At 38.0% G+C, this 22,387-nt stretch overlaps 2 protein-coding genes across 2 annotated transcripts; one reads left to right on the top strand and one right to left on the bottom strand.

Moving 5' to 3' along the window:
- The first annotated feature begins 1,115 nt into the window (after positions 1-1,115).
- LOC6048568 (NADH dehydrogenase [ubiquinone] 1 alpha subcomplex subunit 9, mitochondrial) lies at positions 1,116-13,032 on the top strand. Its single transcript, XM_001865437.2, has 3 exons — positions 1,116-1,329; positions 1,395-2,464; positions 12,811-13,032. The coding sequence occupies exons 1-3, from the start codon at positions 1,290-1,292 to the stop codon at positions 12,904-12,906; spliced, it is 1,206 nt and encodes a 401-aa protein (XP_001865472.1). The 5' UTR covers positions 1,116-1,289; the 3' UTR covers positions 12,907-13,032.
- An 81-nt stretch (positions 13,033-13,113) lies between these two features.
- Positions 13,114-15,289, bottom strand: LOC6048569 (synembryn). The gene is made up of 2 exons (XM_038253700.1): positions 14,546-15,289; positions 13,114-14,489 (listed from the first exon to the last, which is right to left on the bottom strand). The coding sequence occupies exons 1-2, from the start codon at positions 15,176-15,178 to the stop codon at positions 13,500-13,502; spliced, it is 1,623 nt and encodes a 540-aa protein (XP_038109628.1). The 5' UTR covers positions 15,179-15,289; the 3' UTR covers positions 13,114-13,499.
- Between the last annotated feature and the right edge of the window lie 7,098 nt (positions 15,290-22,387).

Genomic DNA, 22,387 nt, shown 5'->3' with positions numbered 1-22,387 from the left:
AAAAAAAGTTATCAGACCATTCATAAAACATAACTAAGCATGAGTTTCGTTGGTTTCAGTGCCTGAAGTCATTATTTTGTAAAAATTATGCACTCTTGGAGAGAACCAAAGTTTGTTTACATCCGTAAGAAAAAAGTGTTCCGAATTTGTGGATTTCAAGGGTCAAAGTTTTTCTTCAAAAACTTGATATAAAAGTTAAAATTTGCAGTTGTTCGATATACCATTCGAAAGATCGCAAGAAAAGCTTTCAAATGAAGATAAAAGCGAATCATTAAGTTCAATCATTCATTTTCTATGATTTTTTGAACATTGGCGGATCTGTAAACTGTTCCGAATATGAGGGATGACTGTACCTGCTTCAAAGCACAGGCAAAACAACAAAGCTAAACTTTGGACCTTCATCCTGCCATGTAAACAAAACCATGTAATTTCACAGCACAACAATTCAAGCATAACAAATAATCTTTCATGAATTAAAAGGGTTCCACTTACCGGACCGTGCCATTGTCGTGATCGGGGACTTTCGTTTATAATAAAAACAAAGATATTTTGCAATTAACAAACAACACGTCTTATTTCTTACAAATTAACCACAAAACTGATTTGGCAATCTTCATTCTCCCTTTCGGCAGCCGCGCGCTTTCTGCTGTTTTCTCGCTCTTTGTACTCGTTCGCTAGCGCACTCTCGCGCTCAATGCGCAATCTGTCAATCTAAGGCAATATTTTTAAGGGTGCGCCCTTTTTGTGGCGCTTTGAATGTTTGTAATGTTTATAATAAATACACATAGCTTATTACATATTATTAATCCTGCAACCCATAATCCCTATCGAGAAATTCATATAAGAGAGATGTGAGCCGGTAACATGGAGTGAAACATTCCCAGCTGCCATGGAATACTTCACAGCAGCTTGACAGAAACTTTAACACCATGTTGCATTAAATTTTTTTTAATTTTTCGATACAGCACGAACCCTAAAACAGATTGTAAGAACATTAGTAATCAAACAACTTACTTAACCTCTGTACTACTCTGTGACTTAACCAACTTTTCGACTCAGCTGACCCAATGCCCCGTTTTATAGCACAAACGCCAGAATCGACCATCAGCTGACGTTTCTTCCGTCAGACGCAACTCAACCGCGATCTGCCACCGCTGCTGCTGAAGGCAAGTCCGAATTTTCCCATCTTTTCTGTGGGGGAACTCGCCGAAGAAATTAAACGAAATTTAAGCCGCTTTTTCTGTCACCTGTGCCGAGTTCGTGCCATCGGAGGGCCACACTAGCTCGCAATGGCTTCGCTGATCCTGCTGAACGGCGCCCAGCTGGCCAGTGAGTAGCGCCAGATTCGGTCCGAGTGTGTTTTGTTATGTAATTTGTTTTGGGTCTTTTTGCAGAGCAACAATCCGGAGCGCTTGGAATCGTGTGTCTGCGGGCCAACTACAGCACCGATGGGCCGCGCAAGCTGAAGACGACGAACCTGGCCTCGCTCAAGCGTGGTACGGGTGGTAGATCCAGTTTCAACGGGGTTGTTGCGACTGTTTTCGGTGCGACCGGATTCCTCGGGCGGTACGTTTGCAACAAGCTGGGCAAGATCGGATCGCAGGTGATTATTCCGTACCGTGCGGACCATTACGAGGCGATGCGTTTGAAGCTGTGCGGTGACCTGGGACAGGTGCTGTTCCATCCGTACCATTTGTGCGACGAGGAATCGATCTACAAGGCGGTCAAGTACTCGAACGTGGTCATCAACCTGGTGGGTCGTGACTGGGAGACCAAGAACTTTGCCTTCCAGGATGTGCATGTGGAGGGAGCGCGGCGTTTGGCGCGCATTGCCAAGCAGGCCGGCGTGGAGAAGTTTATCCACATTTCGTCGTTGAACGCGACTCCCCACCCGGAACCGATTCTGACCAAGGAGGGAAGCAAGTTCTTGAAGAGCAAGTACGCCGGTGAGAAGGCCGTTCGTGAGGAGTTCCCCGATGCGATCGTGTTCCGCCCGTCGGACATCTACGGTCAGGAGGATCGCTTCCTGCGGTATTACGCGCACATCTGGCGCCGGCAGTTCCGTGGAATGCCGCTGTGGTACTCCGGAGAGCGCACCATCAAGCAGCCCGTGTACTGCGGAGATGTCGCCCAGGGCATCGTGAACGCCATCAAGGATTCGGACAGCCAGGGCCAGACGTACCAGGCGGTGGGTCCCCGTCGGTACAAGCTGTCGGAGCTGGTCGATTGGTTCCACCGGGAGATGCGCAAGGACAAGGAGTGGTGGGGCTACCAGCGGTACGATCTGCGCTACGATCCGACGTTCATGATTAAGGTCAAGCTGACGGAGTTTATCTGTCCGTCGTTCCCGGTGGGAGATTTGCACACGGAGCGCGTCGAGCGGGAGTACGTCACGGACGACGTGAAGAAGGGAGTGCCGACGCTGGAGGATTTGGGCGTGAACCTGACGATGATGGAGGATCAGGTGAGTTGGTTTACTGTTTTCTATTTGTGTCAGTGTGATCTGAGTTAATGTTAAAAATGATGATAAACACATGGGAATGTATTTTAAAATGTTTTTTTTTTTTGCAATTTCGTCGTAAAACTAAATTCCCGTCATTCTTGAACGACGAAAAAGCCTACCAAAAATAACAGAATCGAAAAGCAACACTTTTCAAAATAAATGCTGAAAAGTTCTACTTTTCAGCACTCAAATGGGTGCTGAAAGTTGAACTTTTCAGCCCTTGTTTCGAAAAGTAACACTTTTCAACATTTTTTTTGATTTAAACGATTTATTGACAAAATACATGAAAATTTTACATAAAATTTCACTCAGTGTGTGTTTTTTGGAATTGCAAAAAATTTTGTATGGAACTCGTTGCAAAACTTGTTTTTTTCAGCACTCTTCGTATTTATCCAACTCGGTGAACCTCGTTGGATAAATGTACGACTCGTGTTGAAAAAATGCTCTTTTTGCAACTTGTTGCATAAACTACTTTTAGCTGATAGTACTCAAAATTTAATAAATATTTGAAGCTTTTTGAAAAAAAAATTGTTTTCTTGATTTTTCAGACTGGTTTTGAAAAATATTTGCACACGCCTTAGTGTAAAAAAACTATGTGGAATCTCACTAAAAAGTTGTTGTTTATTTTATTAACGTGACCTTAACCTAGATAGGTCATACGTCACTTTCACTAAAAAGTTGTTACAGGACATTGCCCATCACGGTATCACTTGAAAAAGCTAACGCGAAGTCAAACTGATATCTGTAGGCTCTGTGACTGTGAAGTGGAAACTTCAAGGCACTTACTGTGTGAGTGTGGTGCACTGATTGCAAAAAGAATTAAATTTTTCAATAAAGATTTTAACTCCCTCAGAAATTTATTCAGAAAATCCCACTTCGGTTGTTGACTTCATTCTCGAAGCAATGCCAAACTGGGGTATATCGCATCCTCAGTCAGTGGCGGTCACCCTAAATGGTGACTTGTCACCCTGAAAATATGCGACAGTAATTAGGGGTACACTACAATAGATCAACTAAATGGTCGCAGTAGTCTTAAATCCCACAAAAAAAAGTTGTTATTGTTTATTTTATTAACGTGACTTTAACCTATTCACTAAAAAGAGCTGGGCAAAATTTCCTTACATAATTGACCAATACTTTCCAAAAATTTAACGAAATTAGATGAAATTTGCCTTAAATTTTTGATTTATCGATAGGTCATTTTTGGCTGAAAACGTACCTCAATTTTCAACAAATGCCAAATTAAAGGTTTGTGCGATTTTTTTGTCAGGTTTCCTTAAATTGCAAAAATCGTAAAAAAATACTTTGATCCTATTTCTAAATTTAAAATTTAAAAAATTCATGCGCTCAGAAATGTGAAAATCTTATTTTTAAACATTCTAAAATTTCAAAAATTTCTAAACTTTTAAGTTTTAAATTAAAAAAAAATCTAAAATTTTAAAATTCCTAAAATTTAAAACTAAAAATATCTGAATATGTTAAAAAATAGAAATAAATTCATAATTCATAAAAACCCTAAAAATTTCAAGTAAAAATTTTATAAATAATTATTAAATTTAAGATTTTTTTTTAAACTCATAAATTTTATAATTAGTAATTCTAAAATAAAAAAACGCATCAAAACATAAAAAGAATAAAATGTTTAAAAAATCTAAAGTTTTAAAATATTTAATAAATTTCTAAAATTATAGATTTAAAACAAAAATCTAAACAATCTAAAAGGAAAAAATTCCGTCAATACCTCGATATTTTAAAAACTAATTATTGGAAAGCAATTGTACGGCTGTAAAAGCATTTTAAAACACTTTTTTTATCCAAATGTTGAAACCTAGGCTTGTAATTTCATTTTTTTTTTATTATTACGATTATAATTTGGAAAATATTTATTTCAGAAATTAAATAATTATGATGAAACAATGGATTTGAATTTGAAAACGTGTTTTAATCATATTGAATGGAAACTCACGCATCTTTAGCAGGTTTCTGTCCTATTTACAATTTGCATATTCTTATGACCTAATTGTTCAAGCATTAGAACATTAAAGACAACCCGTTATTACTCGCAATAAAAACACCCTATCTTAAAATTAAATGAATTAAGCTACATAACAAGTTACAATGAAAAAAGGTTCTAAATTTTACGCAGAGCTTATGTTCAAATATTATTAAACAATCAAGAAATTTTAAAGGGAGATTATAGCTTGTAACTTGGTGTGAAACTTTCTCATCTGTCATGTTAAACTTTACAGTTGCTTGACAAAAAGTTCAACTACATGTTGCACTTTAAAAACAATGTAAAATTTGAAAACAAAATCTTTGTTTGACTACCAGGGTGCCTTTGATAGTCATAGTTTGTCTTGTTAAAAGCAGATTTGAGGTTTTCAAACATTATTTTTACTTCGAACTTACCATCACTTAGGTTGTTGATATAATTTTTAAGAAAATCATTTATGTCAATACTTAGTTAATTATGTTTATAAACTTTTTAATATGATACATATAAATTTTAGGTAATATTGTTAAAAATTCAGAACTTTGCCTGAAATTCGTTGAAACTAGTTTTGTTTATTGAATTATGGATTTGAATTACATGTATAACTGAATTTAAAGAATGAATCAAAAGTTTTCACATTTTATATGAAATTTGTTTTACAGGAAATGCCTTTAAATTATTTTTTCAAGTTATGTATCAAAAACAAATAATATTTAATAATATTTATATTACTTATTTTACCTTTTCCTAGTACCCTTTTCCTAGTAGAAGATTGTCCGAAGAATCCGAAAATGCATTCCGTTTTACGATTCAAAATCAAATCATGTTCATTGAAAAAATCATGACACGTTGAGAAGATGAAAATAATGCTTTTTATCAACATTTTCTAAGTTATAGTTAACTAACTTTTTAAACTTTTCAAAATTTCATGAAAAGTTCTTCATGAGGTACTTTGAGCACTTCTCTACCACGGTCAGTATGATTCCATACCATTCCGTACGTATTCAAATTTTACTCTTCATTTTGCGGAAAAATATCAAACCTATGAAAGTCACTGTCTGTCTCAAATCATAAAATTCATAATGTTAACATCGCATTAACCTCTTATGCTTATTTTTTCGAAGATTTTATTTTTTTAGCTGGTTTAATTGTGTTTCTAACATGATTGACACGGTAAAATTTAAAAGTGTAATTTATTATAAACCAACGCTGCCAATTGTGAAAAAAATCGTTATACCTGTATTTTTAAAAATTATATAAAGATAAATATGCCAAAAATCATATATATTTTCCATGTGTATATTTCTCTGATTAGTTAGCCAGAAAAGCCATCACGATCTCCGACACATTTTTGATTTTTTTTTTTCTGAACCAAACCAAATTTTGTTTGTTTTCCAGTAAAGAGCATTTAGAAGACGTGCAGATGATAATTCAAAGCATTTTTTATTTATAATTCGTAAATTGATCGAGAACTAATCGAAAAATTTATTTGTTTACAACTAGCACTTAGGATCTTTTTAAAACTAACTCAAGATTTTTTTTTAAATTTAATTCATACGACTTTTTCAAAAACCACTTTTAAGCGATGTTGACAGCTCCTGTCACGGTGACAGCTGACGATTTAATGAACTAGACCCTTAAGGTTTTTCAATCGTTTCCCCTTCAATTCCAACAGGGTAGCCAGTTTGCATTTTTTGAAGCAAAAATTAAAAATATATGCGGCTAAATTGGTGATAATGATGTTAAGACAAAAATAAATCAACATCAGTTCAAATTTTGGGATACTTTGCAATCGGTCCTAACAATCATCTAAATCTCTAGCTTCAATTTGCATTTTTATCGTTTAAAAAACATATTTTCATTGTTTCTGTTAATCATTTGCTTTTTAAAGCTTCGATTTCATTCAAATAATTACAGTAAAGAAATTCAATTCAAAATAATAAATTAAAAAATTTCAATCAATTTCAATGAAATATCGAAATAAATTGATAAACAAAACTGGCAACACCTTGTTATGCATGTGTTGGTGATAGCCTTGAACCGACGGCAAAGTAGCTCCAAAAACTGATCCAACGCGGCTGATTTGAAAAAATATTTTGAAATGAGTTTTTTTCAATAATAGAATAGTTATTTCAATGGTTTAGTGACGGAAAACAAGAAATAATTAAATAAGCAACAGTTACATTGCTCGGAAACCGGATGAAATTGCTTGGTGTCAGTGCAAAACAGAAAAAATCATCAAGGTGTCGCGAGCCAAATCTGATAAGCAACGAGGCTGGAATTTTTGGACCTAATCGATGTGCTAGGAAAATGAAAGGTAGTTCGAATGGCGTTGGAAAAAGTGGCTGAAAAAGCGGAAATAATCAAAAATGTTAACATTTTTGGAAGAGGTAAGATACAAAACGATCCTGCCTACACTTTCTGTTGGTTGGATTCAGTGAATTCGTACTTTAAAAGCCTGAACTACCTCGATTAATAAAAATAGGTCCAAAATAGGTACTAGGTCCAAAATAGGATCATATACCCTATTAGAATTTTAAAACATATAATTTGTTTTTTTTTTGTATTTCAATATTCAAAAGAAAAAATCTTAAATTTTAAAATGGGTAATTCTCCGCCAACTCACACAGCAGTTGCCCCGACCCCTCTTCGATTTGCGTGAAACTTTGTCCTAAGGGGTAACTTTTGTCCCTGATCACGAATCCGAGGTCCGTTTTTGATATCTCGTGACGGAGGGCGGTACGACCCTTCCATTTTGAACATGCGAAAAAGAGTTTTTCAATAATTTGCAGCCTGAAACGGTGATGAGATAGAAATTTGGTGTCAAAGGGACTTTTATGTAAAATTAGACGCCCGATTTGATGGCGTACTCAGAATTCGAAAAACGTATTTTCATCGAAAAAACACTAAAAAGTTTTAAAAATTCTCCCATTTTCCGTTACTCGATTGTAAAAAATTTTGGAACATTTCATTTTATGGGAAATTTAATGTACTTTTCGAATCTACATTGTCCCAGAAGGGTCATTTTTTCATTTAGAACAAAATTTTTCATTTTAAAATTTCGTGTTTTTCTAACTTTGCAGGGTTATTTTTTAGAGTGTAACAATGTTCTACAAAGTTGTAGAGCAGACAATTACAAAATTTTTGATATATATACATAAGGGTTTGCTTATAAACATCACAAGTTATCACGATTTTACGAAAAAAGTTTTAAAAAAGTCGTCATCGATCATGGCCGTTCATGGTCACCCGCGACAGACACGGACGACGAAACAAAGAGAAACGCAAAAAGTAACTTTTTCAAAACTTTTTTTCGTAAAATCGCGATAACTTGTGATGTTTATAAGCAAACCCCTTATGTCTATATATCAAAATTTTTGTAATTGTCTGCTCTACAACTTTGTACAACATTGTTACACTCTAAAAACAACCCTGCAAAGTTAGAAAAACACGAAATTTTAAAATAAAAATTTTGTTCTAAATGAAAAATGACCTTCTGGGACAATGTAGATTCGAAAAGTACATTAAATTTCCCATAAAATGACATGTTCCAAAATTTTTACAATCGAGTAACGGAAAATGGGAGAATTTTAAAACTTTTTAGTGTTTTTCGATGAAAAATACGTTTTTCGAATTCTGAGTACGCCATCAAATCGGGCGTCTAATTTTACATAAAAGTCCCTTTGACACCAAATTTCTATCTCATCACCGTTTCAGGCTGCAAATTATTGAAAACACCTCTTTTTCGCATGTTCAAAATGGAAGGGTCGTACCGCCCTCCGTCACGAGATATCAAAAAACGGACCTCGAATTCGTGATCAGGGACAAAAGTTACCCCTTAGGACAAAGTTTCACGCAAATCGAAGAGGGGTCGGGGCAACTTTTTCCGATTTCGTGTGAGTTGGTAGAGAATTACCCAAATAGAATTATTCCAAAGTTTAATCCCTGGGCCTTGTAAAGTCAAGGGGCATGATTTGATCCTAGTGCATTAGTTAAAATTTGGGTATACATTCTTTTTTATAAGCACTATGGACACCACTTCATGCTACGAGAACTCGCTTTGCCGCAGCCCCAGGGCTTAAGCGTTGACCGATAAGCTGTCTTCGTGAACTAGGTAGTTCTCCGATAGTGAAAATATCACAATTGCACAAGACACCGCTGCTTCTGTGACTTTTTCACTATCACAATGTGGGATTTAGGTGGGACTTTTTGATAGTACAATTGATTTGTTGCTTAGCATTAGCATTTAAAATAAATCTGTATGCTTTCCAAATCTATTTGATGATAAATTTAGTTGCAATTGTTAAGTTAGAGTAATGCTGTCAATAAACTTTGATTGATGTAGAATACTAGGCATTCTTTTATGTCAAATTGTCCATAGAATCTCGATCAATCAATAATGTAATGATATCGGACAAAATTCGTTGATCTGTTGAACTAACGGTTTTCGGATTATGGTTGTATTGACCATTGTTGCGAATCGAGGAACTACGGATCTTTTGACGTAAATGGTCATTTCTTTTTCAAATCGCGATTTCTATCCTATTTGTATATCAGTTCACACATTTTTATTGTTTTTATAGAAGTAGTACTACAACAGTTAAAGGAACGTTTAGTTTTGAACATTAAGTTTAGAGGATTTTAGATTAAAATTTAGATTTTCAATCCAAAGTAGTTAGCAAATGAATATTTGGACATAAATGAATAATTGAATTAGTTGGACTTATGAATAACACACAACTGTGCATTTATTCTAGAGTCAGATCCATACAGCGTCAGTGTTTATTTGGTCGAAGTGTACTAATTCATTGGCAGATCTGATTCTAGTTGTAATGTACGACAAGACTACTGACGGACGTGACAGGACGAGGGCCCAGTTTAGAGGTTTCAACATCAACGATGTGCGGCTGGATCACCCTCCAAAAAAAAAAAAAAAATAAATAAATAAATAAATGACTGAGAAGTTACGATGTTATGGACAGGAATTAAATAATCACGTTGAATTAACATTCATTGCCATGCTTCACGAGCAAAATTACTAAGCGGAAGTCTTATCACGGGACACGACTAGTCGAGTTGTAAGGTGATGTATATCTAGCGCGTAATTTAAAACGAATCTTCTTATTAAACAATTACATAAAATAAAGAAACCCGGCTGTAATGTGTATCTCGACAAACTAGAAAAACGATCGCGACATTTCAACAACAACATCTACCCGGGTAGAAAATTAAATTTAATAGGCTGAAAGAAACGTAGATAAGATTGACTAAAAATATTTCAAAATCATTCGAGTAGAATGTTCCTTAAAGGAACGAGCTCACCAATTCAGTGTCTGCTTGTCTCTGGAATCCATACGATCCCGAAAAACACCAAAATATTCCGACGACGAACGCGAAAATCAAGCGACCCGACGGAACGACGCTCCAAATCGAACTGGCGAACTGGTTGTCATCGAAGCAACCAGAGACAGCCGCAGACGCACGCGCACACGCACACCCGAAAAACACCAAAATATTCCGACGACGAACGCGAAAAATCTAGCGACCCGACGGAACGACGCTCCAAATCGAACTGGCAAACTGGTTGTCATCGAAGCAACCAGATCCAGCCGCAGACGCACACGCACACACTCACCCGAAAAACACCAAAATATTCCGACGACGAACGCGAAAAATCAAGTGACCCGACGGAACGACGCTCCAAATCGAACTGTCAAACTGGTTGTCATCGAAGCAACCAGATCCAGCCGCAGACGCACACGCACACACTCACCCGAAAAACACCAAAATATTCCGACGACGAACGCTAAAAAATCAAACGACCCGATGGAACGACGCTCCAAATCGAACTGGCGAACTGGTTGTCATCGAAGCAACCAGAGCCAGCCGCAGACGCACGCGCACACGCACATCCGAAAAACACCAAAATATTCCGACGACGAACGCGAAAAATCAAGCGACCCGACGGAACGACGCTCCAAATCGAACTGGCAAACTGGTTGTCATCGAAATAACCAGAGCCAGCCGCAGACGTACACGGAAAAAAGTGTGCGAGAAATCGTGAATTTCGATTCATGAATTCTTGAATAATTTTGTGCATGATTTCGTGATACCTTTCATGATTTTATGAATTTTATTCATGAAATCATGCATAAAAATGCACGAATTTATGAATTTTATTCATGGCAAAAATATTTTTACGAATATTCATGAATTTTCCTTCATGAAATCATGCACATCACTATTCATGATTTCATGACTGATTTTCATGAAGTCATGACTAAACTTCATGGATTTATGAAAAATATTCATGATTTTACGATTATTTATGCATGCGTAAATTTTACGTCGTAAAATTTTATTCGCAAATTTATGAATCATGTTTTCATCCCTCCGCATGGCTGGGACCCCGAACCCATCGAAAAGTGGGATGGTCGGAGGGCTTGAGACTGCCCTTTATCAATTCGGAAAGGGCAAATACGAGCGCCAGCTTAGGATACTGTACATTGATCTTGGCTAATTTGTGTGTGAATGTATTAATGTTTCTTTTTAGTTATGAATAGAATATTTTCAGCACCTGGATTTGAAGAAAGGGTTATTCAAGTGATAAGAAAAAATTTATAAAATAAAATAAAATAAACATGAGATTGTACGAACGATGGACATAAAAAGACAATAATCAAACCATAACTCGAACTACACACACTAATAAAAGAAGTGGGATATCAGGAATGAGGTAAGACCGGGGCCAACATTTACTTCCCCGTCCGACGGAAGGCGTGGTCAGGCAAATCTCGTCTCGAAAAATGCCACCGGGACCGTCTGGGATCGAACCCAGGCCGACTGGGTGAGAGGCAACCACGCTTACCTCTACACCTCGGTCCTGGCTTGGTATGTTGGGTGTCATATTTCAACACGATAAATTGAAGAACTACAAATAAATCTGGAGTTTACTCAGTCGTAATGCTAAAGGGGTAAAGGGCATCTTTTTGGGTTAACAAAATCTTTAGGTTTTCAGCAAATTGATATGTGTCAAGAAAAATTTGTTAAACAAATGTACAGATGATGGTGAAATAGTAGAAAGATGTATAAATCATTTATAATTAAAAAAAGCATTCAGACGACCACTTTTCAAGCATGTGTAGAAATTTAAGATTTTTGTTGCTTGGGGTTCGATTTATAAATGGCGTTTTCTCCCCGCATGCGGGAGATTCGGCCGATGTCATTTGTATGGGGAGGGTAAACATTTTGGGGAGGGCGAACGCTGATGGGATACAACATCCTCACCAAAGTGTTCTAGAAGGAAACTAGAAGGAAGAATTATTCCAAAGTTTAATAGTGTCAAATTATGGAAATACAAAAAATGGAGATTAAAAAATTAAGAAATTTAAAAATAAAGTTAATCAATACAAAATTCCAAAAAATAGAACCCTGAAAATTAGGAAATCTGGAAATCAAAAAAAGTTTGATAATTTATTAAAAACAACAAAAAAATTAAAATTTCAAATTAAAAAAATGTTAAATCGTTAAAGTGTTACAATTTTCAAATGTGTAAATTTTAAAATTCCAGATGCAAAAATAGATAAAATCATGAGTTTTTTAAAAAGTCCAACCAAATTTCCACTTTTTGCTTGTTGGGTGTCTTTGAAACCGCCTTGAGTCAGGGGTATTCAAAAAGCAAAAACTGAAAATTTGGTTTATTGAACCTTTTTCAAAAAAAAAAAAAAAACTCCAGAAATCTCAAAAAATCTTAAGGGACCATCCATGGACACCTTAGAGGGGGTTGAGATTTCCAAAAAAGTGTCCACGTGGTTTATGGATGGTCCCTAATTAAGAAATCACATTTAAAAAAAATATTCTAAATTGAAGTAGGTACCTATCAGAGATTTTAAAAATTTAAATGCATTTCGTTCTTGATTATCCGAAGTCTTCGCCAAAATTTCACTCCGGATATCAAGTCACGATTTTCTTTTTCTGAAAATTTAGGTACTAAAGTATTACTCCAAAAATCATCAAAAGTTATCTGATTTTCTGTAAATTAAAATGACGGTGGTTTATAAAATTTCAATTTAATTTTTAAATTTTTGCATTTGAGTTTTTAAATATTTGAATTTTTATACATATTTTGAATTCTGTATTTTTTTCTGTTTCAATATTTTTATTTGTGTTTAACCAAGATTCTAAATCACATGCAAGTTGGCCAAAAATTTATTTAACATTTGTTTAAGGAGTCTATTTTTAGAAGCAACATTAAATTTTCAATCAAAAAGTAATTTAAAAAAAATAACAATTTCCCCCTCTCCACTCCTTCCAGGTCCCGTGGGAGCTGAGACCGTACCGGGCCGCCCTGTACTACGACGCCGAGCTGGGCGAGTTTGAGAAGCCGGCGCCGCCCCAGTTTCTGCACTAAAGTAGCAAGCGAGAGGTAACTATGTAATTCGAACCCAACTTTTTTTTTTCTCGTAAATCCAGCAAATCTTCGTGTGTCCATCAGAACCGGTTGCAGAATAAACACACACTAATTGAAAGTTAGCAAGACGGTGTTGTTGGCTTGATTGATGAGAGAGTATTGGGAAATGTCCTTTCTTTTCGGAAAATTGAAAAAAGTCAATTGGTTGATGGAACGTCTAAAAGCATCTATTTCCTCTCCGAATAGACGGACAAAACTGATAAAATAAAGGTTCTACTTATTTTTTTTGTTTGCGGGATATAAATAGTAATTTTTATAAGTAGTTTTTTTAGTAAACACGGCTAGAGACACGACTTTTAGCTGAAAAGAGGGGAGCGAATTTGCTGCGATTGCACACACACCGAAATGAGATCGAACTGGCGCTCTCTAGTAAACACTTTGAAGACTATATAGAAGGAGCGGCCAATTCGCCCCGGGGAGGGGATCTACAGATAAACACGGTGCACGATATTTATAGATATATAGATATTGCATTCTTCTACTGTTTGTTTTTTGGAATCGAATGGCACCTCCGGAAGTCGCGCCTGCGGCGTCTAGGTCTTCCGCTTGTGGTCTCGCTGCTGTTCGGGAATTTCGTCTTGGAGTTCTAGGATGTGGTCAACCGGCTGGGGTCGGCCGTCTTCGCCGATCTTGCACGCCTGGACGATGCCCTGCCGCTGGAGTTGGTCCATGAGCGCGACCAGCTGCATCGCTTCGTACTCTTTCTGCTCGTCGGACATGCCCTCGAGCGGGTTTGGCTTGGGTGGTTCGTAACAACCGAGCACCGGGTTGATGCCGTGCTGCATTTGCTTGTACTCTTCGGTGTCGCTGTCCTCCGAGTCGGACGAATACTCTTGCGTGTTGCCCTGGCGTCCTCCAAGGAGACCTCGGTTCGCGAAGAGGCCGGCGGCGTTCCCGTAGCCGGTGTACTTGATCATGCGGCCAACGTTTTCCTTGCACAGGACGAACAGCAGTTCGGCGGACAGATCGGCGATTTGAGTGCACGGACTTGTGAGCAAGGAACAAAGATAGTTTCGCAGCTCCGTGCCAATCTCCGGTCGTTCCTTGACGTCCACCAGCGGAGGAAGAATGACCGACCGGACGTACCGTCGATTCAACCCGGAAGCACGAATCACCTTGATCAACACGGTCAAGATCGGCGACAGCAGCTCAAACTGGTCCGACTTCTTCTCGGATTTGTGAAACTGCCTGCCCAAAAAGTCCACGAGAACCTGCAGGACGTACACGTTCCGCTCCTCGAACGGAACCACGGTTTTGCTGTCCGGATCGCACAGATTCAGCGGCGAAACCAGCTCCGTGTAGCAGCTAACCGGTACGCTGGTCAGCAGGTTGATGATGTTCGACTGCAGGGAGACAATTTTGTCACGGTTCAACGTGCGATAGAAGAACAGATCGTGGATGACCATCGCCAACCGGTGGAACTGGTTCGCTTCGTCCTCCTCCGGAACGGCATTCAACGGCGTCCGCACAGTCAAGTTGAACAGCACCTTGAGCACTTCGTTCACCAGCTCCAAATCTTTGTCCTAGAATTAAACCAAATTAATAACTCAACCAAAAGAAGAACCTCCAAAATCCTCACATTAAACTCCTTGTTCTCCGCGGCCTCCCCCATAAACAAATCCAAAGTCTCCACCAAATACGTCAACCCGTGCAGATCGTCCCGCACCTTGCTCCGAATATCACAGTTGATCGCCGTCAGCAAAAACAGCAGCTTCATGTCGAAGAACCGGATGTCGTAGCACACGTTCCCGTCCTTGTACATCTTGACCCGCCGCAGAATCCCCTCCGTCGACGCGTTCCCCAAGCAAAACTCCTGGCACTTTTTGCTCTGAAAAATCAAATTGCTCAAACACTTGAGCGCCTCGACCTGGACCTCCTCCGTCGCGTCCCAAACCCCGCCGCCACCACCCGCAACCTCCCCAATCCCGGCCAACCCCAGCAAACAGTCCAGCTGGTCGACCGCGACCGTCTCGTTCAAATACGTCCGATCCCGACTGAGCAACTTTATCGCCACCAAACAGTCCTCCCGGTACTCAGCCATCTCCGGATCGGTCAGATAGTCGAAGAATCGATTCCACAGCAGCGTCCACTGGCCGCTCGTCGTCAAGTGCGTAAAGTTGAAGCATTGCTGGTGCTGCTTGTTGAACTGGACCAGCGCTTCCTTCAGTTCCGGCTGGTTGCCGAGCAGCCGATTTAGCGTTTCGTTGTCCATGCCACCACACACTGCTTAATTTAATTAATTTTGATTAACAAAGTTCTTTCAGGTGAAAAATTTGCGCTGCTGCTGCGGTCGTGCGAAAATTACTTTTGTTGTTTTGTTCGCAATCTGTCAAGTTCTGTTTGATCGAATGTTGACAGCGCTGGCGGGCGGGGGAAAATCGATTTTATGGCAAAGCGAGAGGAGTTGGAATTGGGCGTCGAAAAGAAGTGCCATAATTGTGTTAGACTTTTCTACTGATTTGTTGTACACTCAACCCCCGGTGGTTGGTCACTTTTTCGTTTGACACTTTTTTAGTTTGTACCCCGTTGGTTGGTCAAAGTCAAACTAAAAAGTGACAAACTGTCACTTTTTATACAGCGCTCACGCACACTATCACAACAATCGTTTGGTAGTGTGTGTGAACTCCGTGTAAAAGGGGTGTCAAACTAAAAAGTGACCCCGTTCGTTTGACAACAGTTGGTGTGAAATTTGTTTTTTTGTTTTTACAATTTTTCAATAGTTTTATATGAAAAGGCACTTTGAATATCAAGAAACTAGTAGCCTGAATGAAAAAATGCCCAAGAAACGGAAAATGACGTTTGACGTATCTCCGCGTGGTGCTAGTTTGCAATATGTTCTAATGAAAAGACTAATAATTTAGATTTGCAAGGGGTTAGACTCTCTACACGGTTTTCTGAACAAGCGTTTGTGTTCATGGTGCGATTGGGTGCGCGATGGTGCTGGCGGTGTGCGCGCACTCAATTGACGCGCGGAACTGTCATAGAATTTTCTCTGCCAAACTGGCACCACTTCATTTTGAAATGTCAAAATCGAAGAATGTTTACCGTGTTTACGAAGCTTTCTCGAACGGAAAAAGCCAGGAAGGACTCAAAACATGGTCTAGTTTTACGATGAGGCCCTGAAAGCGGTGCAGCGGTATGTCTTCCGGAACGGTCATCTGCAGCGGTTCGAGCACCTGCTGGCCGAGTCGTTGGAGGACGGTAAATTTCAGCAAGGAAAATGAACTAATCGCGAGCAGCTGTTTTGACCGGTTTCGAAGACCGTCGGAGAAGACTCAACCTGATCATCGCGAGCAAGTCGGTTACTTCTTCGTCCGTTCTGCGCCAACTCCATCCACATGCTGTCCTCAAGTCGCATGCTGTCTTCTTCAGTGGTAACCGGGACGGGTTCATCATCCAATCGTTTTGATTCAGGCACCCTGCAAAACTTCCTTGCCTCTTCCTGTGTCGGTCGGACTCCGAGAATGTGGTAACTCCCTGCGTTTCACGAAGCCGGATATGCTCGGCTAGATGCAGATAATCCTGCGGCGCTGGTCAGGCTGGTAGGTTGGCAGGTTAATTCTTGAAGATTTTAGGATTTTGACTTAATTTTCATTGCAGAGTGTTCTGAGGCGGGACGCCGGTGGCGGAACGTGGGATTAGTGGGTTGATCAGCGGAGTGTGCGCATCCATCGCGGAGGAGATTCGCAGTACGGTCAAGTTGCTCGTGTATCGGTGGGGAAGGTCGAGGGCATGCCGCCAACTCAGAAAGTTGTTCTTGCTGAACATTTCGCTGATCCCGGAGGAGAAGCAACCAGCAGCATAAAGGTTTGACGACCTGCGGGTGGAGATTCCTGATAGGAAAATCGTCGAATCGGGTCGTCATAAATTATGGTTTGTTTCGATGCCGTACTTGATGCCGCCGACGTCGATGAAGCACAATCTTAAATCAAGCGATATGTTTAAAAGTAGTTCGAATTTCAGGAAACAGGAAATTAACAAATAATGTATCAAATAAAAAAAATACATGAATTAGAAAAAACTCCCTTCCTTTTCCAAAAGTTTTATTTGATATCTGCCGTGTGCAATGTTTTACTATGAAGATTTTCGAGATTTTGCGAGCTGTTTTCGGCTTTGAGTCACAAAAAAACATTTTTATCAAAATATCCAAAGATATGTCCGGATCTTGACTCATTTTCAATGTTTTGTCTCGTTTTTGATGGGAATGAGCTCGTTGGAATCTAAAGATACTTCCCGGAACTAAAAGCGGCACAGTTTGAGCACCTTGGAAGAATGCCCTTTCGGCATCACCTCCTCAATAAGCACCCGAAAGGTTGCCGGGTCAATATATGAACGGCACAGGCTTTCATTTGAACCTTGGCCTTTTCGTGATCCCGGGTAAACAACAAAGTCCTCGCCCTTGCGGTGGGCCATGTGCTTCGGGTCGAGCTTTCGGGACATCATGACGTGCGTCTCGCCGCAGTACGTTGTTGCCAGAGTTTGGTGGGATTTGGGGAAGTCGGCGATGGCTAGGGTTTCTTGGGCGTTCGGCAGATTGGAAATCGATAAAGGTGCCCTCGAGGGTGACGGCGTTTCGCAGTCAGAGCAAAACAAACTCCAATGTGGTGTCGGGATGGCCGCTGATTGGACTTCGGTGCGACAGGCTGCTTCCGGCGCTGGGTACAATCTGCGTCATGTTCCAAGCAAATCGCGAAATCAACATCCCCTGAAGACCGTTTGCCTTCTTGGGCAGTCCCGGCAGCAGATGAACAGTCAATATTCCGGTCTTTCTCTGCATAAAATCGTTCAGCTGGTGTCATGCCATTATGGCGGTCGCCTGGTCCGCCTCCGGATGATTTAACGTGTTAATCTCCCCTACCAGTTCTGTGATATGGAAATTCGTCCTGCGGAAGTGGTCGCAAGGCCAAGGCACGATTGTGGATGACCGGGTACGCCTGCGTCTTTAGCAGCTTCTGTGACGTCTGCAGAAAACTCCGGAATGCCGGACCATTCCGTTCCGCAAGGACCTCCACAAACGCCGGGTGTTCGTTACGTTAAAAAAGAACCCCGAAGTTTGTTTGTAAACATAAATCATTATGACGTTTCTAGAAGTGTTGCCATGATTTTAGGATTTTTTTTCTCCAAATGGGTGCGTGAGGTGCGTGATGGTGCGCGAGGGTGCTGGAGGTGTGCGCGACTGTTTTAACTCAGTGCACGCACCGCGTGCTAAGTGTCCAACTCCTGTAGATTTGCTTATTTGAATGCGACTGGAAATTACAAACGTATCAATACTTTGAAAATTCTTAACTTCTTTATTATTCCGAATCTCAAAATCCACAATCTTAATATTAAGGGACGGATTTTGTTTATTGCTCGAAAATACCAAAACTAGAAGGAAAGCCAACAGTTATCATAAAAATAACTGACAGAAAAATTAAAAATTATTTTTTTCAATTTTCAATTTCAATTATGTTTTTATTAGAATTTAACAGTTCTGCTCCAGGATGTTAGGGAGCGTTCTTTTATTACGTAACGCAGTTAGGGGGGAGGGGATGTCGTTGTCTGTTACGAAATGTTACGAAAATAAGGGGAAGGGGGAGTGCTGAAAAATTCTGTTAGGTAACGCAAAATTTTCATATAAGAATTCTTAAAAAAAAAGCAAAAAGACCTTGCGTTACGCGTTACTGGGGGGTAGGGGGAGTCGCTCATCTGTTACGATTTGTTATGAAGGGGAGGGGGGATAAAAAATCCCAAATTTTGCGTTACGTAATAAAAGAATGCTCCCTTACATTTGCAATTCAAAGATTTAGAGAACCTTTCAGCTGAGATCAATTCATAAGCCTTTGCAGGGAGGGTACATATTTTTACGTTTAGATTTTGCTAACTGGGTGTTCTTTTAGGGAAAATAAATTTAAAAAAAACCCTACATAATTAAAAATCAAAAAATATAAAAAGATAAACAAATATTTCGAAATTCCGATATTTAGACATTTTTTATTCAAAAATAAAAAAAAACAGAAATTTATAAAATCAAAAATTCTAACAATAACATACCCTAAATAAAATAAATTAAAAATAACAAAAAAAAAATAAAAAAATCAAAAAACGAAAATTTTAAAATTAATTATTCAAAATATTCAAGAACACAATCTGAAATTTAAAAAAAAATCAAAGACCCAAACATTTTAAGTTAAAAATTAATTCAAACAATAACATACCCTTTAATAATATAAATTAAAAATATCAAAAAATAGAAGAATCAAAAAATCGAAAATCTTAAAATTTATTATTCAAAATATTTAAAAACACAATCTGAAATTTAAAAAAAAATCAAGGACCCAAACATTTTTAGGTTAAAAATAAAAAAAATAAGTCGAACATAAAAAATGCGGAAAGTTCAGAACATCAAAATTAAAATATTTAATAAAGCTACAATTCCAATAATAAAAAATCCTTGATATCAAGGAATATATTTTTGATAATAATGACTTTAAAATGTATGATTTTTTTCCGGCATTTCATAATTTAACTAAAACTTTCTAAATTAAATAATTTAGGTAATTAATAATTTAAGGATTTGTAGACATTAAGATTAAACATTAGAATGATAAAACTTAAGAATCTTAGAGTTTTAGATTTTTTTTTAATAAAAGAATTTTAGTTTTTTGATATTTTTCCTTTTTTGTAGTTTTTATCAATTCTTAAATTTTTGGACTCTGTGAGTTATTTGGCCAAAATAATCAGACTAAAATAAACATACAAAAAATAAGTTTTTCCAGAAACATTGTATGTATTACTGTGACAAAGCATCGCGTTTAAATATAAAATCATTGAAACAAAAAATAAAAAAAAAGATTGTTTCAGCAGAAGTGTAAAAAGTCCTTTGGCCCTCCAGCATAGAAGCAAAGGATCACTGAGCAAACATAAAAAAACTCCTTTCTTTATATGCTTCTTCTTATGCGTTTAGATTTTCAATTTTTTGCTGCGTCATAGATAATGTGAAAAGAAAGAACGAAAACTAATGTTGCTTTTTTCGTGTTCCTTTTTGCGTTCTATGTTTATGATACTGTGTTAGCCAGCATCGCAGCATAGATTTGTTGCGCAAAACAAGCATCAGTACAACGTTGGATGGTGGAAGAGCAGGAGGCACATATAGTGGCAGTGAGGGTGGAAAGTAAAAGTTGTTGGGAGATGATTCAGTGATGTCATTCGAACTTGATTCAATTGTAAGTACTTATCAAACATAGAGTTATTCAATTGCTGTATCGTAAAACAACAATAAGCAACCATCACTATTTTATCATCAGTCCATGCATTTGCTTGCACTTAACATAGAAAACTACGCAGAAACAGATAGTGGGTAATGTTTGTTTTAAAATTGATTTAACAGATATCATTTTTTTTGTTGAAATAAGTCTAAGTTAGATCAATTTTTTTTTTTTGAAAATATGTCATTGGGAAGAAAAAGGCACAGTAAGTTTCCATGTGCACAACAGACAGTACAAACTCTCATTATTTAAAAAAAGATTGCCTCAATTATCCAGGGCTGAGCTGTAGGTTAGTCGAGGTTAGTCGTCGACTTACAAGTTCTTTACAAAAAATGTCGCCCTTTTTAAACAACTTGGCTCCCTCAGCAGGGCCCAAGAGAATCTTTGCATTTTGCAAATTTGCCAAGTTGCCGATTTGTGCTGCACCTCAGGAAGCCCTTAAAAAGTTATGCTCCGGAAGTCCGGAAGATTGTAAAAAGGGTGATTTTTGTAAGGAAACCCGTCATGTTTAGAAAAATATTTGAAAGACCTTTCCAACGCGTCCAAAATGTTGAAGATCTGAGATTCCTATAAAAAATTATTATACGCTGTCCGCTTTGTAAGCGGATGAGTCTGGGTTCGATTCCCATCTGTTGCAACCTTCCATCGGATGAGGAAGTAAAATGTCGGTCCCGGCCTTGGTTGTTAGGCCGTTAAGTCATTCCAGGTGTAGGAGTCGTCTCCATGCCATAAGTACAAACAACACACCAAACCAAGCCTACTCCGGTGGAATCGCTGGCGGCGGCACAATCCAAAGGTCGTCAGTTCAAACACTGGGGTGGAAGGTTCCTTGGAGTAGAAAGAGGTTTGGGTGCTCTCCCCATTCAAGCCTTCGGACTCCTAGGTTCGAGCAGAAACTTGCAATAGAGACCACAAAAGACCCGGGGTCGTTAATGTGGATGGTTTGATAAAAATTATGGTCACTTAAAAACCTTTCCAACGATTCCAAAAATTGAAGATCTGTCAACGCTATCAAAAGTTATGAGCAATTGTGCTAAAACCCAATTTTGACAGAAACAAAAAAAGGGTGAAAATTGCAAAAAAAAATCGGCTGGTGCAGCACTAAGCTTTATGAAATCAGCCTCGTTAGCCCAAGCTTTCTTCATGTTATGGCTTTTTATGGCAGAAACGTAAGTAACACTTTTATAGCACTTTGTTTGCATGTATTTGGACGAATTTGAGCAATTCTCTACGAAATCGGTCTTTTTTCTTAAATTTTAATTTTTGTATTTTTTAATCCGACTGAAACTTTGTTGGTGCCTTCGGTGTGCCCAAAGAAGCCATTTTGCATCATTAGTTTGTCAATATAATTTTCCATACAAATTTGGCAGCTGGCCATACGAAAATGATGTATGAAAATTCAAAAATCTGTATCTTTTGAAGGAATTTTTTAATCGATTTGGTGTCTTGGACAAAGTTGTAGGTATAGATATGGACTACACTGAAAAAAATGATACACGGTAAAAAAAATTGGTAATTTTTTATTTAACTTTTTGTCACTAAAACTTGAATTGCAAAAAAACACTTTTTTTAATTTTTTTTATTTTTTGATATGTTTTAAAGGACATTAATTGCCAACTTTTCAGAAATTTCCAGGTTGTGCAAAAAATCTTTGAGCGAGTTATGAATTTTGGAATCAATACTAATTTTTTCAACAAATCGAAAAATTGATCGCAAAATCTTTTCAACTTCATTTTTCGATGTAAAATCAAATTTGCAATCAAAAAGTACTCTAGTGAAATTTTGATAAAGTGCACCGTTTCAAGTTAAATCTATTTTTAGGTGATTTTTTTGAAAATAGTCGCAGTTTTTATTTTAAATTAGTGCCCATGTTTGCCCACTTTTGAAAAAAATATTTTTGAAAAACTGAGAAAATTCTCTATATTTTGCTTTTTTGGACTTTGTTGATACGACCCATAGTTGCTGAGATATTGCCATGCAAAGGTTAAAAAACAGAAAAATTGATGTTTTCTTAGTCTCACCCAAACAACACACCATTTTCTAATGTCGATATCTCAGCAACTAATGGTCCGATTAACAATGTTGAAATATTAAATATTCGTGAAATTTTCCGACCTTTCGAAAAAAATATTTTCAAATTTTTTAAACCAAGACTAACATTTCTAAAGGGCGAA

The sequence above is a fragment of the Culex quinquefasciatus genome, chromosome 2, assembly GCF_015732765.1.
Source record: "Culex quinquefasciatus strain JHB chromosome 2, VPISU_Cqui_1.0_pri_paternal, whole genome shotgun sequence".
Classification (NCBI taxonomy): domain Eukaryota; kingdom Metazoa; phylum Arthropoda; class Insecta; order Diptera; family Culicidae; genus Culex; species Culex quinquefasciatus.
This window is presented reverse-complemented; position numbering and strand designations above follow the sequence as displayed.

Excerpts from the sequence above, each read along its gene's own strand:
- LOC6048568 (XM_001865437.2), top strand. The coding sequence starts at position 1,290 with ATGGCTTCGCTGATCCTGCTGAACGGCGCCCAGCTGGCCA. Across the intron at positions 1,330-1,394 it reads GAACGGCGCCCAGCTGGCCA|AGCAACAATCCGGAGCGCTT; the intron begins GTGAGTAGCGCC and ends GTCTTTTTGCAG. Across the intron at positions 2,465-12,810 it reads TGACGATGATGGAGGATCAG|GTCCCGTGGGAGCTGAGACC; the intron begins GTGAGTTGGTTT and ends CACTCCTTCCAG.
- LOC6048569 (XM_038253700.1), bottom strand. The coding sequence starts at position 15,178 with ATGGACAACGAAACGCTAAATCGGCTGCTCGGCAACCAGCCGGAACTG. Across the intron at positions 14,490-14,545 it reads CGGAGAACAAGGAGTTTAAT|GACAAAGATTTGGAGCTGGT; the intron begins GTGAGGATTTTG and ends GTTTAATTCTAG.